The sequence below is a fragment of the Salmo salar genome, unplaced genomic scaffold (assembly GCF_965601325.2).
Source record: "Salmo salar unplaced genomic scaffold, fSalSal1 ptg000306l, whole genome shotgun sequence".
Taxonomy (NCBI): Eukaryota; Metazoa; Chordata; class Actinopteri; order Salmoniformes; family Salmonidae; genus Salmo; species Salmo salar.
The window spans coordinates 1379117-1399258 of record NW_027675347.1 but is presented as its reverse complement, the minus strand read 5'-3'; the positions used below and the strand labels follow the sequence as shown (position 1 = coordinate 1399258).

The 20142-nt window shown below is 41.5% G+C and overlaps 1 protein-coding gene and 1 long non-coding RNA gene across 2 annotated transcripts in view; one reads left to right on the top strand and one right to left on the bottom strand.

The window, feature by feature from the left end:
- The window catches only part of LOC145875697 (uncharacterized), a 211235-nt gene that overhangs the window by 139669 nt on the left and 51424 nt on the right, over window positions 1-20142 (top strand). The gene's annotated exons all lie outside the window — the stretch shown is intronic.
- The window catches only part of LOC123741777 (NLR family CARD domain-containing protein 3-like), a 39670-nt gene continuing 20344 nt past the window's right edge, over window positions 817-20142 (bottom strand). The window contains 9 exon segments of the mRNA XM_082971527.1: window positions 817-5783; window positions 6169-6215; window positions 6541-6714; window positions 7786-7959; window positions 14812-14985; window positions 16689-16862; window positions 17064-17740; window positions 17742-18853; window positions 19005-19240. Of these exon segments, the coding sequence (XP_082827653.1) occupies window positions 5233-5783; window positions 6169-6215; window positions 6541-6714; window positions 7786-7959; window positions 14812-14985; window positions 16689-16862; window positions 17064-17740; window positions 17742-18853; window positions 19005-19240 (3319 nt within the window). The 3' untranslated portion in view covers window positions 817-5232.

The window sequence follows — 20142 nt, the reverse complement described above, 5'->3', positions numbered from 1 at the left end:
CCTTAAAACTTACTTCATATATGATGCAGGAGCCAAGCCTGAAAAGAGCTGGTGGAGCTGTGGAAATATTCTCTCTTCTTCTTCTGTATCTCGCAACCAACATTAATATTCTCTTTTCCTCGTCCTCGATTTGAACGTAAAAATAAATGCTTCTTTCAACAAAAGGTGAAATGACATGTCAATCAGCATCAAACTGCCAGTAGCGAATGACATTTTGGGGAGGCACTGGACACCCCTGACATCTGAATGCCACCTCGGACACCCCTCAAACTCCGCCCCTGTTGTAATACGGCCTGGATTCGAACCAGGGTGTCTGTACTGATCCTCTAGCACTGAGATGCAGTGCCTTAGATCGGTGAGCCACTCAGGAGCCCTAGAGATGTAAATAAATGGTGTTTCTTTAAAAAGATGGACCTGGCTGACATGGACGGTTTCCTCACCTTATTCTCCTTGTGGTTATCCATGGTTGTTGGTTATTTACCGGGTAACAACAAGTGAAAACGAAACAAGGACTGAAGCACTCCTTATTTTACTCAATTAGCGACTGAATGAAATGATGTTTCTTTGAAAAGATGGGCGTCTGATATGAAACATACATACCAGGGTAAAGGATCCACAGACACAATCTGATATGAAACATACATACAAGGGTAAAGGATCCACAGACACAGAGGCTGATATGAAACATACATGCAAGGGGAAAGGATCCACAGAGTCTGATATGAAACATACATACAAGGGTAAAGGATCCACAGACACAGAGGCTGATATGAAACATACATACAAGGGGAAAGGATCCACAGACACAGAGGCTGATTATCTTTCTGCACATCTCTTTATTTACAACGCTGGTTGCCATGGTTAACACAAACACAGGACATTAAGTGCTACCTGAATTGACTCAGAATAGTAACATAAGTATAGTCCTACAGTGAGGTCACAGAGAGGTCAAACAGGTGTGTGTGTTAGTCAGATTACCCAGTGTCCACAGCAACACTATTGATGATTCTCTACTCCCAGTGTAGTGGTGTACTGTGGTCTTAGTCCCCCCCTCATTACCATTATTTACCATGACGTCTCTATGAAAAGTCATCTGACCATAGAGTCTTGAAGTGTTAATACTTTCTGGATCTTGTCAGAGCCTGCTGGACATTAAAACTGGTTCTTCCCTTATTGAAATGGTGAATAAAGGAACACACAGCTTTCATTTTCAATAAAGACAAAATGAAGAAAAGTTTAGAGAGTTAATGTATGATTTAATACGGCCTGTACCTCTGTATTGCAGCAAGTCAAATAAAGATGAGTGGAAACAGGAAGTGTGACTTCTTTCCCTAAAGTGAACATTGGAGACATGACTCTGATCATACTGTCCCTTTAATAGTGGAGACATAACTCTGATCATTCTCCTGTATAGATACTGTTCCTATCATAGTGGCTTTTAGACTGGTCCCGTTACTGCTATGAATTCAATGCCACATTTCAGATTTCTCCTATATTACCAGTTAGCAGAGTACCTTCTAGGAGCGGAGAAAATGCATTTCTCTAGACAATTGGAACACCTGGACCAAATGCCTTGTATAAAGTCCTGCACTTAATGTTGGAATCAGGTATGTTATATTATCTGTTGACAGTCTGAATGAATACATTGATAAATGCCTCTAACCACAGATAACATCTACAGACTGTGCAGGGTGTCTGGGTAAAGAACAACATCTGATGAAACTACGGAAACCAAAATATAAATGCAACATACAACAATTTCAAACATTTACTGAGTTACAGTTCATATAAGGACATTGGTAATTTGAAGAAGTATTCAGAAACATATTCTATTCTAACTTACAATAAAAGTGAAGTGACTCCAAAATGACAGGACATTATTCACCATTCAGTTTCTATTAGGAAAAACATCATCCAAAACACAACCAAGACAAACTGCAAATTAATTCAACAAGTTTGTAGAGTCACAAACTATATGTAGTTAAGGAGAAGTGTATCTTTAAAATGGTGTAAAATAGTCGTATGTTTGAGAACTTTGAATTATGACATTTTGTTGTTTTGAATTTGGCGCTCTGATTTTCACTGGCTGTTGAATAGTGTTAACCGTGGGTGGGACGGTAGCGTCCCACCTGCCCAAGTGAGGTTAATCACTGCAAGCAAGGAAAATGGGACCAAATACTAAAGGTGAGATTGGCTGGAAGACCAACAAAGTCCCTGTCCCCGAGGTGAAGAGGACACCTCCAGTCTATGGGTCTGGTCCCCTGGCTAGGATGGAAACTAATACCTCCAGTCTATGGGTCTGGTCCCCTGGCCAGGATGGAAACTAATACCTCCAGTCTATGGGTCTGGTCCCCTGGCCAGGATGGAAACTAATACCTCCAGTCTATGGGTCTGGTCCCCTGGCCAGGATGGAAACTAATACCTCCAGTCTATGGGTCTGGTCCCCTGGCCAGGATGGAAACTAATACCTCCAGTCTATGGGTCTGGTCCCCTGGCCAGGATGGAAACCAATACCTCCAGTCTATGGGTCTGGTCCCCTGGCCAGGATGGAAACTAATACCTCCAGTCTATGGGTCTGGTCCCCTGGCCAGGATGGAAACTAATACCTCCAGTCTATGGGTCTGGTCCCCTGGCCAGGATGGAAACTAATACCTCCAGTCTATGGGTCTGGTCCCCTGGCCAGGATGGAAACTAATACCTCCAGTCTATGGGTCTGGTCCCCTGGCCAGGATGGAAACTAATACCTCCAGTCTATGGGTCTGGTCCCCTGGCCAGGATGGAAACTAATACCTCCAGTCTATGGGTCTGGTCCCCTGGCCAGGATGGAAACTAATACCTCCAGTCTATGGGTCTGGTCCCCTGGCCAGGATGGAAACTAATACCTCCAGTCTATGGGTCTGGTCCCCTGGCCAGGATGGAAACTAATACCTCCAGTCTATGGGTCTGGTCCCCTGGCCAGGATGGAAACTAATACCTCCAGTCTATGGGTCTGGTCCCCTGGCTAGGATGGAAACTAATACCTCCAGTCTATGGGTCTGGTCCCCTGGCCAGGATGGAAACTAATACCTCCAGTCTATGGGTCTGGTCCCCTGGCCAGGATGGAAACTAATACCTCCAGTCTATGGGTCTGGTCCCCTGGACAGGATGGAAACTAATACCTCCAGTCTATGGGTCTGGTCCCCTGGCCAGGATGGAAACTAATACCTCCAGTCTATGGGTCTGGTCCCCTGGCCAGGATGGAAACTAATACCTCCAGTCTATGGGTCTGGTCCCCTGGCCAGGATGGAAACTAATACCTCCAGTCTATGGGTCTGGTCCCCTGGCCAGGATGGAAACTAATACCTCCAGTCTATGGGTCTGGTCCCCTGGCCAGGATGGAAACTAATACCTCCAGTCTATGGGTCTGGTCCCCTGGCTAGGATGGAAACTAATACCTCCAGTCTATGGGTCTGGTCCCCTGGCCAGGATGGAAACTAATACCTCCAGTCTATGGGTCTGGTCCCCTGGCCAGGATGGAAACTAATACCTCCAGTCTATGGGTCTGGTCCCCTGGACAGGATGGAAACTAATACCTCCAGTCTATGGGTCTGGTCCCCTGGCCAGGATGGAAACTAATACCTCCAGTCTATGGGTCTGGTCCCCTGGCCAGGATGGAAACTAATACCTCCAGTCTATGGGTCTGGTCCCCTGGCTAGGATGGAAACGAATACCTCCAGTCTATGGGTCTGGTCCCCTGGCCAGGATGGAAACTAATACCTCCAGTCTATGGGTCTGGTCCCCTGGCCAGGATGGAAACTAATACCTCCAGTCTATGGGTCTGGTCCCCTGGACAGGATGGAAACTAATACCTCCAGTCTATGGGTCTGGTCCCCTGGCCAGGATGGAAACTAATACCTCCAGTCTATGGGTCTGGTCCCCTGGACAGGATGGAAACTAATACCTCCAGTCTATGGGTCTGGTCCCCTGGACAGGGCTAGATATTACCTGGATGGAAACCAATACTTCCACTCTTTCAGGTTGTTGATGAGGTCACATGAAGAAGTACATGGTCCTCGCCTGCAAAGAGGACATCATCCAAGAGGTATTAGAAGTCTGTGATCAGAGATAAGAGAGGACAAAATCCCAGAGGTATTAGAGGTAATTGTATTTATGATATATTTATGTATGGATCCCCATTAGCTGCTGCAGGAGCTACTCTTCCTGGGGTTCGGCAACATTTCAAAAATATGACAATACATTAACAATATATTTCACAACACACGATGTGTGCCCTCAGGCCCCTACTCCACTACCTATCTACAACACCTAATCCATGTGTATGTGTGTTTGTACAGCATCATACAGTAGTGAAAACAGAATGATTAGTGTCCTGTTTTGTGTGAATTTAAAAGCTTCCTCTTCAACTGAATTAGACCCATTTCTATGTACTGAACACAACCCTTGTTACTGTACTGTCATATTGTGATCAATATTAAAACATTTCCACCTCTCTTCTTCCATCTATTACTGTACTGTCATATTGTGATCAATATTAAAACATTTCCACCTCTCTTCTTCCATCTATTACTGTACTGTCATATTGTGATCAATATTAAAACATTTCCACCTCTCTTCTTCCATCTATTACTGTACTGTCATATTCTGATCAATATTAAAACATTTCCACCTCTCTTCTTCCATCTGGTTGATGACCCTTTATTAGTCACATCTGGCACATCATTTCATTCAGTTGAATTGAGTTTATACACAAACCAGATTGTTGTGTCAAGAATTTGACAAATAAACATTCTACAATATTTACAAACACTAAGAAGCAAAATAACAACCAGATCAGTGATGTGTAAATGAAACCAGTTTAACAACACAGTGGGGTGATTGATTATATTAACCTGTCTGGGAACCTGGGACGCTACAATATTTACAAACCCAATAACAACCAGATCAGTGATGTGTAAATGAAACCAGTTTAACAACACAGTGGGGTGATTGATTATATTAACCTGTCTGGGAACCTGGGACGCTACAATATTTACAAACCCAATAACAACCAGATCAGTGATGTGTAAATGAAACCAGTTTAACAACACAGTGGGGTAATTCATTCTATTAATGACTATTCACTTAGGTGGTGTATAATCATGAATATTTAGATATAATAATAACATTTTATCTCATGACTAGAGAGATATTCTACATTGTTGCTCCAGTGTGTCTTACTGAACATGACCCTGATTAGAGTGAAACATCATGTTGTGTTTGACACAGAGACACTGAGGTGTCATACCAAAGCCTAAACCCTGGGTAGAGGGGCTCAGTGAATGTGGAGGTGAATGTGTATAGATGGGTCAGTGTGTCAGAGGAGGCTCTATAGAAGGACAGAGTGCCGGCTGGCCAGTCCAGATACACTCCTACTCTGTGGGAGCTGGAGGAGGGGACGTCTATGGTAGTGGGATTATTATTGTGCCAAACCGTGTAACTGTTGTCAGAGCAGTCCAGACTCCAGGACTTGTCATTGTATCCAAGACAACAGTCATTAACCCCTCCTCTCCTGCTGATTCCTTTATATGTCACTCCTATGTAAGCCCCTCTCCCACTCCACTCTACCTCCCAGTAACAGCGCCCAGTCAGACCCTCTCTACACAGCACCTGTTCACAGTCCTCAAATCTCTCTGGGTGATCAGGATACGGCTGCTCCTCTCTCCTACATGTCACCTTTCTGTTCTCCTCAGACAGAAAGAGGAGTCTGTTTACTGTGTTTGGGTCCAGTGTGAGATCACAGACATCTGATGGATGAAACCAGGTATATCACAAATCATCGTCATACTACATCAGAATGTTAATGTTTCTAGGTATTAAAAGACAAAGGAAAGGTTATCTAAGATGGTTATCTAGATGAAGCCATATATTATACAGTATAGTATATGGAGCCATACATTATATAGTAAATGGAGCCATATATTATACAGTATATAATAGGGGTTAATGACTGTTGTCTTGGATAAAACACAAACACACAGCAAAATATAACCACAACAGAGCGAAGTCTAATTAGTGTAACCACACATACATAGATCACTTAACAAGCTCTGAAAAATGATCTTTCTTTGAATCAACTTGAAATTAGACTGAGTAATAACAGGATAATTCTGAACATTAGTCAACACTCACATTTTCTAAGCCATGGTTTGATTGTTAACACTCCATCAGGTTTCACACTGTAAGGGGAGCAGGAGAACAGACAGTAAATGTACACACTGGTTCTCTCTCTCTCTCTCTCTCTCTCTCTCTCTCTCTCTCTCTCTCTCTCTCTCTCTCTCTCTCTCACACACACACACACACACAGTCAGCATATCACATTTTCCATGTGGTGGTAAGTAAAATGTCTGGTTTACAGTACATTTAAATGAACATACAGTACCTAACCTGATAACTATCAATTATGATACCTAACCTGTTAACTATAAATGATCATAACAAACCCAAACGCAGAAAAATGTCTTACAGTATGTCACTCATCAACAGATCGACACATGTACATACTTGAGTTTCTCCAGTCTGCAGTGTGGATCCTCCAGTCCAGCAGAGAGCAGTCTGACTCCTGAGTCTCCTGGGTGATTGTAGCTCAGGTCCAGCTCTCTCAGGTGTGAGGGGTTTGACCTCAGAGCTGAGACCAGAGAAGCACAGCCTTCCTCTGTAACTAAACAGCCTGACAGCCTGCAAAGAGTACAATTATTTTGAAAAGAAAGAGTGGCAGCTGTATACTGTATATTTTGCAACTTTCAGAAATAGTTTCCTGTCCCCTGCCAAATCCATCCGTACATGGATTGATCTTCACAATATCTTATGTAGAGCTTGAGAACATTTTACACATTTTCAAAAAGTAAATGGCTTCATATACTACACTGTATAATGTATGGCTCCATACACTGTATAACGTATGGCTCCATATACTATACCGCTTAATGTATGGCTCCATATACTATACTGTATAATGTATGTCTCCATATACTATATAATGTATGGCTCCATATACTATACTGTATAATGTCTGGCTCCATACACTATATAATGTATGGTTCCATACACTATACTGTATAATGTATGGCTCCATATACTATATAATGTATGGCTCCATATAATATACTGTATAATGTATGGCTCCATATACTATACTGTATTATGTATGGCTCCATATACTATATAATGTATGGCTTCATATACTATATAGTGTATGGCTCCATACACTATACTGTATAATGTATGGCTCCATATACTATACTATATAATGTATGGCTCCATATAATATACTGTATAATGTATGGCTCCATATACTATACTGCATAATGTATGGCTCCATATACTATATAATGTATGGCTTCATATACTCTACTGAATAATGTATGGCTCCATATACTATATAATGTATGGCTTCATATACTCTACTGTATAATGTATGGCTCCATATACTATATAATGTATGGCTTCATATACTATACTGTATAATGTATGGCTCCATATACTATACTGCATAATGTATGGCTCCATATACTATACTGCATAATGTATGGCTCCATATACTATACTGCATAATGTATGGCTCCATATACTATACTGCATAATGTATGGCTCCATATACTTTACTGCATACTGTATGGCTCCATATACTGTCAGTCAAAGGTCAGATGGTGAGGTATCAAATTGTCATTGTATTGTGTATTTAGGCCCTTTCTTAACGTGGATCTGGTGAACAGTTATCACTTGTTGACCAACTACAGGAATACTGACCTCAGAGTCTTCAGTTTACAGTGGGGATTCCCCAGTCCAGCAGAGATCAGCTTCACTCCTGAATCCTTCAGGTCATTGTTACTCAGGTCCAGCTCTCTCAGGTGTGAGGGGTTTGACCTCAGAGCTGAGACCAGAGAAGCACAGCCTTCCTCTGTGACTCCACAGAGTGACAACCTGTAAAGAGTTTAACATGATATTAATCACACTGCAACTATTTGGCAGTGAATAGAGAGATTGGTAGCTATATATATTTATATTCAGTGGGGTCGTGAATTACTAATAAAGATGAGTAAAAAATACTATAAAATAAAAAACATACAAATACTGAACTACATAAACTACTTGACCAAAAGTATGTGGACACCTGCTCGTCAAACATCTCATTCTAAAGCATGGGCAATAATATGGAGTGCCCCCCCCCCCCCTGCTGCTATAACAGCCTCCACTCTTCTGGGAAGGCTTTCCACTAGATGTTGGAACATGGCTGCGAGGACTTGCTTCCATTCAGCCACAAGAGCATTAGGGAGGTCGGGCACTGATGTTGGGTGATTAGGCCTGGCTCGCAGTTGACGTTCCAATTCATCCCAAAGGTGTTCAACGGGGTTGAGGTCAGGGCTCTGTGAAGGACAGTCAATTTCTTCCACACCAATCTCGACAAACAATTTCTGTGTGCACGGGGTCATTGTCGTACTGAAACAGGAAAGGGCCTTCCCCAAACTGTTGCCACAAAGTGGGAAGCACAGAATCGTCTAGAATGTCATTGTATACTTCAGCATTAAGATTTCCCTTCACTGGAACTAAGGGTCTAGCCTCAAACATGAAAAACAGTCCCAGACCATTGTTCCTCTTCCACCAAACTTTACAGATGTCATTGTCCATTCAGGGCGGGTAGCATTCTCCTGGCAACCACCAAAACCAGATTTGTCAGTCAGACTGCCAGATGGTGAAGCGTGATTCATCACTCCAGAGAATGCGTTTCCACTGCTCCAGAGTCCAATGCTGGCGAGCTTTACACCACTCCAGCCAACACGTGGCATTGTGCATGATGATCTTAGGCTTGTGTGCGGCTGCTTGGCCATGGAAACCCATTTCATAAAGCTCCTGACAAACAGTTCTTGTGCTGACGTTCCTTCCAGAGGAAGTTTGGAACTCGGTAGTGAGTGTTGCAACCGAGGACAGACGTTTTTAACATGCTATGCGCTTCAGCATTCGGCAGTTACGTTCTGTGAGCTTGTGTGGCCTACCACTTTGCGGCTGAGTCATTGTTGCATCTAGACGTTTCCACTTCACAACAACAGCACTTACAGTTGACCGGGGCAGCTTTCGCAGGGTAGAAATTTGACGAACTGACTTGTTGGAAAGGTGGCATCCTACGACGGTGCCATGTTGAAAATCACTGAGCTCTTCAGTAAGGCCATTCTACTGCCAATGTTTGTTTGTGGAGATTGCATGGCTGTGTGTTCGATTTTATACACCTGTCAGCAACGGGTGTGGCTGTAAAAGCCAAATCCACTAATTTGAAGTGGTGTCCATATACTTTTGTATATATAGTGTATATTGTATGCTACATATTTGTTTTACAAATGAGATTATTTTATACTAATACAGTTGCTCCGAGAAATATATTTAATTTAACAAGTAACAAAAAAAGATAGAGGTGAACGTTTTTGGATCCCCTGTTTTCATCCCACCAAAACAACTCTTACACTAAAAGGGCGTTATCATAATTTTAACAATTTCATCATTTCATTCCAACCTCATAGTGTGGAAATATATAGGAAATACAGGTAAATCATGTTTTTGACTGCATTGGGCCTTTAAAATGCATTCTCTCTACAAGCAATCTCTCATTCATATAAAATATTGTAATTGTCATGTAATCTAGTTTGTCTATATGTAAGAACAATCACAATGAACGGTTTAACTTAATAAAGGCATGTTTACTGCTAACTTGACATGGTTTCATATTACAAGAAACATATCAGAGAGGTGCCCACTGGCCCTCATTAGCATATGGCCAATCAGATAATGTTATGCAAATAACAAATAACACCAGAGTAATGATAATGAATACATGTACAGTGGAGCCCTGAATTATTGGATCCCTTGATAAAGACGAGCAAAAATTTTTACAAATAAATGATACAAATACTGAGCTTTTTAAAAATATATGTTACTTCATACTAATACAATTTGGTGTGATGGAGTTTTTCTTCCAAACGTCTCTGCCAATAACAGCTAGTTTTCAGTTTTTCCCTCCCCACTCAGACCACTCCCAGACAGTCCTAGCTAAATTATTCCTTGAGAAATTGCTCTTTGCGAACAAACAATTTTTTGTTTATTTTTACAATTTAAATTGAAAACAATCACAGTAAGGTACTTCTTACCCAGAGATTTGTATTTATTTATTTTTATTTAACCTGTGTTTAACTAGGTAAGTTAGTTAAGAACAAATTCTTATTTACAATGACGGCATAGGAACAGTGGGTTAACTGCCTTGTTCAGGGGCAGAACGGCAGATTTTTACCTTGTCAGCTCAGCGATTTGATCTATTGAGATAAAAATGGCTGCATTGGACCTTTAAAACGGTAGAGTTTAAGCACAGTCTACATATACTGAGGTGTCAGATTTACATTGTATTGAGTATAATACTGAGTTTGTTAACACTCAGATCAGGTGAACAGTTATCTCTTAATGACCAAACACAGGAACACTGATGTCATGACGTTGGCCTGTGGGTAAGGTTTATGACCCCCCCATAAATACCTTTCTCCCTTCCCTCTCTCTCTGACTCTACTGAAGGACTCTTGAATAGCCTTTGTTAAACATAGAGAGTCTGGGAACATCAAACAAGTGGGGAGAAAGGAACCATATTTCGACAATAGAACCAGTTGAAAATATGCGTTGGTACTTAACTTGTTATGGATAGGGGGCAGTATTTTCACGGCCGGATAAAAAAACGTACCCGATTTAATCTGGTTATTTCTCCTGCCCAGAAACTAGAATATGCATATAATTAGTAGCTTTGGATAGAAAACACTCCAAAGTTTCTAAAACTGTTTGAATGGTGTCTTTGAGTATAACAGAACTCAAATGGCAGGCCAAAACCTGAGAAGATTCTATACAGGAAGTACCCTGTCTGACCATTTCTTGGCCTTCTTTGTCATCTCTATCGAAAATAGAGGATCTCTGCTGTAACGTGACACTTTCTAAGGCTCCCATAGGCTCTCAGAAGGCACCAGAACGGGGAATGATGACTCTGCAGTCCCTGGGCGAAAACAGTAGCGCATTTGGATAGTGGTCGATCTGAGAACAATGAGACGGGTGCGCGTGCATGTGAAGAGTCCATTTTACATTTTCAGTGTTTGAACGAAAACAACGTCTCACGGTTGGAAAATTATCACTATTTTACTAGAAAAATCGCATAAAAATGTATTTTAAACAGCGTTTGACATGCTTCGAAGTACGGTAATGGAATATTTTTAAAAAATTTGTCACGATACGCGACGGCGCGTCACCCTTCAGATAGTGTCTTGAACGCAAGAACAAAACGCAGCTATTTGGATATAACTATGGATTATTTGCAACCAAAACAACATTTGTTGTTGAAGTAGAAGTCCTGGGAGTTCGTTCTGACAAAGAACAGCAAAGGTAATCCAATTTTTCTTATAGTAAATCTGAGTTTGGTGAGTGTCAAACTTGGTGGGTCTCAAAATAGCTAGCCTGTGATGGCCTGGCTATCTACTCAGAATATTGCAAAATGTGCTTTCACCGAAAAGCTATTTTAAAATGTGACATAGCGATTGCATAAAGGAGTTCTGTATATATAATTCTTTAAATAATTGTTATGTTTTTTGTGAACGTTTATCGTGAGTAATTTAGTAAATTCACCGGAAGTTTCGGTGGGTATGCTAGTTCTGAACGTCACATGCTAATGTAAAAAGCTGGTTTTTGATATAAATATGAACTTGATTGAACAAAACATGCATGTATTGTATAACATAATGTCCTAGGAGTGTCATCTGATGAAGATCATCAAAGGTTAGTGCTGCATTTAGCTGTGGTTTTGGTTTTTGTGACATTATATGCTAGCTTGAAAAATGGGTGTGTGATTATTTCTGGCTGGGTACTCCCCTGACATAATCTAATGTTTTGCTTTTGTTGTAAAGCCTTTTTGAAATCGGACAATGTGGTTAGATAAAGGAGAGTCTTGTCTTTAAAATGGTGTAAAATAGTCAGATGTTTGAAAAATTGACGTTTTTGGATTTTTTAGGTATTTGTAATTCACGCCACGCCCTATCATTGGATATTGGAGCGGTGTTCCGCTAGCGGAACATCTAGATGTAAGAGGTTAATGAATATGATGTCAGTTCGGTTGTCATCTGAGACATTATGACTGATGACAGGACGACATAACCTCTCTGGGCTAGGTGGCACCAAATCGTCCCACCTACGTAACAGCCAGTTGAATCCTGTGGCGCGATTTTCAAATACCTTAGAAATGCTATTACTTCAATTTCTCAAACATATGACTATTTTACACCATTTTAAAGACAAGACTCTCGTTAATCTAACCACACTGTCCGATTTCAAAAAGGCTTTACAACGAAAGCAAAACATTAGATTATGTCAGCAGAGTACCCAGCCAGAAATAATCACACACCCATTTTTCAAGCTAGCATATAATGTCACAAAAACCCAGAAGACAGCTAAATGCAGCACTAACCTTTAATGATCTTCATCAGATGACACACCTAGGACATTATGTTATACAATACATGCATGTTTTGTTCAATCAAGTTCATATTTATATCAAAAAACAGCTTTTTACATTAGCATGTGACGTTCAGAACTAGCAAACTTCCGGGGAATTTACTAACAATTTACTAAATTACTCACGATAAACGTTCACAAAAAGCATAACAATTATTTTAAGAATTATAGATACAGAACTCTTCTATGCACTCGATATGTCCGATTTTAAAATAGCTTTTTGGTGAAAGCACATTTTGCTATATTCTAAGTACATAGCCCAGCCATCACGGGCTAGCTATTTAGACACCCAGCAAGTTTAGCCTTCACCAAAATCAGATTTACTATAACAAAAATGTTATTACCTTTGCTGTTCTTCTTCAGAATGCACTCCCAGGACTTCTACTTCAATAACAAATGTTGGTTTGGTCCCAAATAATCCATCGTTATATCCACACAGCGGCGTTTTGTTCGTGCGTTCTAGACACTATCCGAAATGGTAAATCAGGGTCGCGCGCATGGTGCATTTCGTGACAAAAAATGTCTAAATATTCCATTACCGTACTTCGAAGCATGTCAACCGCTATTTAAAATCAATTTTTATGCAATTTATCACGTAAAAAAGCGATAATATTCCGACCGGGAATCTGCGTTTCGGTAAATAGAGGGAAAAAAAGAAAGACGGGGGCGGCCAGTGCACGCGCCTAAGCCCACTGTCCCCTGATCGGCCGCTTGACAAAGGCGATAATGTGTTTCAGCCTGGGGCTGGAATGACGACATTCAGGTTTTTCCCGGGCTCTGAGAGCCTATGGGAGCCGTGGGAAGTGTCACGTTACCGCAGAGATCCTTTGTTTTGGAAAGAGATGTCAAAGAAAGCCAATAAATGGTCAGACAGGCCACTTCCTGTAAAGGAATCTCTCAGGTTTTTGCCTGCCATATGAGTTCTGTTATACTCACAGACACCATTCAAACAGTTTTAGAAGTTTTAGGGTGTTTTCTATCCATATCTAATAAGTATATGCATATTCTAGTTACTTGGTAGGATTAGTAACCAGATTCAATCGGGTACGTTTTTTATCCGGCGGTGTAAATACTGCCCCCTAGCCCTAACAGGATAAACTGTATCTGGGAAAGTCTACACATTATAGATTCACATGGAATTGTTGTGCAATTTAAATTCATTTTAAATGAAACTATTTGTGAAAAGATTAAATGTAATTATAGCTTCCAAATGAGAGAATTGGGTTTTCATAAGGTTAGAGCCCTGCTCAATCAGTGGCCCGCCCCTGTGAAGAGACATGGATTATAAACTATGAAACACACCCTTCTCCCCCTCCACTATATAAGCCCTTGACGAAAATGTAACCTCCTGTTCCGAGGACGATAGGACGACGGTCCATACGTTAAAAAGGACTAACATGTCAACTACAGAACCAAGCCAACCTCAGCATGAGCTTTGGTTGTGAATGGTATGAACTTTGAACTCTTATTCACTAAATAAGTGAGACATCCTAGCCGTTGAGTCAGCAACAGCAGCTGTAAACGTGGGCTAGGAAAGGACGGACGACGTATCCAATCTAACACACAACGAAGATACTACAACGTATCCAATTTACCAAGAGACATTCCTCTGAGGACAGGAAGATCTCTGTTGGCCAACACGGCCAGCATCTACGACCAACCTACCGAAGCGCAGCTCAGAGTAAATGTTTATTGCATTTTCCTTTTCCAAATGGGCGGTAATTTAGAATGCATAAGATACTGTATTTACGATAGCATAGCTTCTCCCTTTGTTCCTCAGTCTTCCCGCTCTTTCATTCAAGCCCAACCCCCTCTCTTTGTGTAACCAGCCGTCATACAGGTTCCGTCCCCCAGGGAAGTTCTCTGTATGACATAATATGCATTCTGTGTATATGTAATTCTGTGTGATTAGTTAGGTATTTAGTAAATAAATAATTAAACCCAATTTTGTATTGCTGATTCAACTTGTTAGCCAGGGTTCGTGAAGATAACCAAGAATTTACAACTTTCAGATGAGACTGAAATAAGGTGACGATTAATATTGACTGCTATTGATGTAAAATATTACTAGGTCTTTAAGAGTTTATTCGGAAGATAACAGCTCTATAAACACTCTTTCGTGGTGCCCCAACTTTCTAGTTAATTACATTTACATGATTAGCTCAATCAGGTAATATTAATTGCAGAGAAAGGATTTTATAGAGTAGCATGTCATATCACTTAATCCGGCATAGCCAAAGACACGACACTGACCTGAGAGTCTCCAGTTTACAGTGGGGATTCCCCAGTCCAGCAGAGAGCAGCTTCACTCCTGAATCCTTCAGGTCATTGTTACTCAGATCCAGCTCTCTCAGATATGAGGAGTTTGAGCTGAGAACTGAGGCCAAAACTTCACAGGATGTGTCTGTGAGTTTACAACCAGTGAGTCTGCCAACACAGAGTTAATACCATGAGAGACAGGTTGTGTTATAATCCATGATGTAGTTGTAAAAAAGTGGTGGGTGTTGGGTAAACGCTGATTGCTGTTAACAGAGAATAAAGTAAAGCTGCCCATATACTTCAATACATTTTCCCACAAAAGATGCATAAATGCTCATGCAAAATGAAAAAGATGTGTAAACTGCATTTACTTGCGTTTACCCTCCACTGATTATAATGCTATGCTTAGCTTACACTATTACCCAGACACAACTAATGTGTACACTGTGCATACATGGCTCATTGTTTTCTCTAATTGTTTTTTATATAAACATTTCTTCAAGAGTTTTCAGCTGATAGAAAATCAAGTCAGCCAATAACCTTGTTTCTATCCAACCATTTGTATTCAAGTAAAGTACATTTCTGATAAAACAGTAATGAAATGCTAGATGGAAATAGCATCCCACTGGGTAAAAACTGATTGATCAATGGGATGACATTGAATCAACGTGGAAAACTGAATGGATTCGCAAAAAGTCATCAAAGTAAGGGCATTTTGTATTTTTTTAACCCAACGTTTAACCTAAATCCAATGACATGGTGACATTTGCTATTCATTTCATGTTGAATTTACGGTTAGTTGAGAATTCAGCTAAATGTAAATCAAAACTAGACATTGAACTGGCGCCAATGCCCAGTGGGATATTTGTCGTAAATTTTCCTAAATGTCGACAAAATAATTTACTCTAGACAGGGGTGGATAATGTTTGCCAGTAAAATAGCACATGGGACCAATGGCAGTGGACACGCTTTGTTGCGCAAATGTTGCTAGAATCAGGGGTGCAATTTTCACTGGGGACGGGGGGACATGTCCCACCCACATTCTGAAATTGCATTTTTGTACCCCCCCAGTTTTATCATTGGAATGGGGTTAAAAACGAGGCAACAGTGTGCTTTAGGACCATGTGGACGCCTCCGAGTTGTCGGGTAGGCTGTTTGGAGTGTTTATCCAACTGGATTATACCCCTCCCCCCACCACTTCCAAAACCAAAGTTGCGCCCCTGGCTAGAATAACCATCATGTCGAAATAAACTGCAGCCACATTAACTCACACTAGGACTTGGAAAATCATGCAGTTTATTAGGCTACAGATTAAATAAATTATGATTAACTTCACAGGTTTGTGAAAGTGCACAGTGATGAACTTGATCTTAAAAAATAATCTCATGAACCCTCTGCACTGTATCTGCCAGTCGTTGGCTAGAGTGCATGTGACCAGACAAGTGGGAAAATGTTCTGATATCGCTAGACTTTGTGGCAAAACCATCGACAGAATAAAACATTTCATAGAAACTCAAATAACTTCTGTTTTTTATTTGGTAAATGAAAAATTATAGGTGCATTTTTCTAGGGAAAGCAAATTGGTCGACTAGATTGTGAAGAAAATATTATTCCCAATAGTACCAAACTCTAAACTAAAGAGCTATCCCAGCAACCCCTGCTGTTTAAACCCAAAGCCACAGCACCCGCTATCCGCTAGTCATTAAATTAAGGTGACAAACTCTTATTAGAAACACATGGATTTGCTCACCAAATTAAAAACCGTAAGCTTCACTGTCTAAACACATATGGTGTGGACTATGTGTGCCTGGTAAACACATGTGGATCTGGTGAACAGTTATCACTTGTTGACCAACTACAGGAATACTGACCTCAGAGTCTCCAGTTTACAGTGGGGATTCCCCAGTCCAGCAGAGAGCAGCTTCACTCCTGAATCCTTCAGGTCATTGTTACTCAGATCCAGCTCTCTCAGATATGAGGAGTTTGAGCTGAGAACTATGGCCAAAACTTCACAGGTTGTGTCTGTGAGTTTACAGCCATTGAGTCTGTCAACATAGAATAAATACCATGAGAGACAGGTTGTAATAAAATGTTATGCTTAGCTTCCCCTGCTTACACTGTTACACCTGCCCGACTAATATGTCCCCAGTGCATTGCTTTCTGATCAGTTTGTATTATATTATGTTCAAGAGTTTCAGCTAATAAAAATACTGCTCTTCCCACATACAGTAAGTTTGAGTACTTACAGAGCCTTTCTGCGGCACCTCACAGCTGGGAGCAGTCTCCTACGACCCTCCTGTGTTGTCTTGTATTCTTTTAGGTCAAACACATCCATAACCTCCTCTGATATCTGCAGCATGTAGGCCAGCGCTGAACACTGAGCAAGTGTGAGGTTTATCGATCTTTTCTCTGACCTCAAGTACTCTTGGATTTCCTCCTGTACTGAATGGTCTTTCATCTCTATCAGACAGTGGAAGAGATTAATCCACCTCTCAGGGGAGATGTTCTTCCTCTGCATCACCTTAAGGGATCGGATTGTTTTCTGGACGCTCTCTGGACTGCTTTCTGTCTGTGTTACCAGACCTTGTAGGAGTTTCTGATTGGACTCCACTGACATGCCATGAAGGAAGCGAACAAAAAGGTCCAGGTGTCCATTCTTACTCTCCAAGGCTTTATCCACGGTACTCTTCAGCAGCTCATGCAAGGTTAGCTCTTCAGACTTTCTCTTGAAGAAGGGCTTCAGTGCATCCATGTTCTTGCTTGTGTAACAATGGTACATGTAGACAGCTGAGAGAAACTCCTGAATGCTTAGATGTACAAAGCAGTACACCACTCTCTGAAATAACACAGACTCTTCTTTAAAGATGTGTGTGCACACTCCTGAGTACAGTGAGGCTTCTTTGACATCAAGGCCGCACTCTGTTCAGGTCTTCTTCATAGAACATGAGATTACCCTTCTCCAGATTTTCAAACGCCAGCCTCCCCAGCTTCAGAAGAATTTCCTTATCTGACTCCATGAGCTCCTCTTGTTCCATCTCATCTCTTCCATGATGCTTCTGGTTCTTCAGGCTGGTCTGAATGAGCACGAAGTGTGTGAACATCTCAGTCAGAGTCGTGGGCATCTCTATTCTTTTGTCTGTACTCAACATGTGTTCAAGGACTATTGCAGAAATCCAACAGAACACCGGCATGTGGCACATGATGTGGAGGCTCCTTGATGTCTTTATGTGTGAGATGATTCTGTTGGCCAGGTCCTCATCACTGAATCTCTTCCTGAAGTACTCCTCCTTCTGTGGGTCACTGAATCCTCGTACTTCTGTCACCTGGTCAACACACTGAGGGGGGATCTGATTGGTTGCTGCTGGTCGGGAGGTTATCCATAGGAGAGCAGAGGGAAGCAGATTCCCCTTGATGAGGTTTGTCAGCAGAACATCAACAGATGATGTCTGGGTGACATCAGACACCTTTTCATTGTGCTGGAAATCCAATGGAAGTCTGCTTTCATCCAAACCATCAAAGATGAACATAGCTTTACAGGCAGTGAGTTTCTTTGCATTGCCTATGTCTAGTTCTGTGTGGAAGTCATTTAAAAGTCTGAGAAGACTGTACTGACGATCTTTGATCAAGTTCAGCTCCCGGAAAGGAAGCACAAATATGATATCCACATCTTGGTTTGCCTTCCCTTCAGCCCAGTCTAGGATGAACTTCTGCACAGAGACTGTTTTTCCGATGCCAGCGATGCCCTTCGTCAGCACAGTTCTGATGCTTCTCTCTTGGCCAGGTAAGGGTTTAAAGATGTCATTGCAGTGGATTACTGTGTCATGTGAGGTTGGTGTCCTGGGTGCTGTCTCTAGCTGCCACACCTCATGTTCATTGTTAACCCCTTCACTCTCGCCTTCTGTGATGTAGAGCTCTGTGTAAATCCTGTTGAGGGGAGTTTGGTTCCCTGCTGTTTCGATGCCTTCTATTACACATTCATACCTCCTTATCAGACTGTCTTTATGATTTACTATAGCTTTCTGCAGGCTGTCATCCACTACAAGGGAAGAGGAAATAGGGTGTTATCAGACACATTCATTGACAGGATGAAATGTGGGCCTTCCACAACTACAGTAACTTATATTATTGTAGTTAACACTTAATCAAATTGAGGTATTGACTTAGCACAGGTCTGCAAGTGGTCTTACTTTTTTCAAAGCCTCTTGCATCATTGGGTTCCCTCAGGTGCTGTAGTACAGGAAGTGTTCTGGATCTCTTTCTACACTGAGGACAGTCATAGTCTCCTGAAGGAGCAGGTTTCTCCCAGTATCTGGTGATGCACTGTCTGCAGAACCTGTGTCCACAGGTGGTAGAGACTGGATCCCTCAGAACCTGCTGACACACTGCACACCTGGACTGATCCTCTAACATAGTAGACCATCCACTACAGAGATAAAGGAGAGAGTGTAGATGTTACTACTCATCCTCTAACAGAGTAGACCATCCCCTACAGAGATAAAGGAGAGAGAGATACTGATCCTCTAACAGAGTAGACCATCCACTACAGAGATAAAGGAGAGAGAGAGACTTCTAGATGTTACTACTGATCCTCTAACAGAGTAGACCATCCCCTACAGAGATAAAGGAGAGAGAGATACTGATCCTCTAACAGAGTAGACCATCCCCTACAGAGATAAAAGAGAGAGAGAGACTTCTAGATGTTACTACTGATCCTCTAACAGAGTAGACCATCCCCTACAGAGATAAAGGAGAGAGAGATACTGATCCTCTAACAGAGTAGACCATCCCCTACAGAGATAAAAGAGGGGGCAGTAATTCCTCTAATAAACTTAGTTCAAACAAACTACACATTACAAAACATATCTATATGACATCTTGAAGATTCTCCTCTTCACTATTAATATTATTCTGACTAGTGACAGGTCAAAGGTAACTGATCCACCACCATTGGAGTTGACAGGATGATCCATGGAGAAATCACTGTTCATAGACAGACAGACAGCTGGGAACAGTATACTGTGTTCATAGACAGACAGACAGCTGGGAACAGTATACTGTGTTCATAGACAGACAGCTGGGAACAGTATACTGTGTTCATAGACAGACAGCTGGGAACAGTATACTGTGTTCATAGACAGACAGCTGGGAACATTATACTGTGTTCATAGACAGACAGACAGCTGGGAACAGTATACTGTGTTCATAGACAGACAGCTGGGAACAGTATACTGTGTTCATAGACAGACAGACAGCTGGGAACAGTATACTGTGTTCATAGACAGACAGCTGGGAACAGTATACTCTGTTCATAGACAGACAGACAGC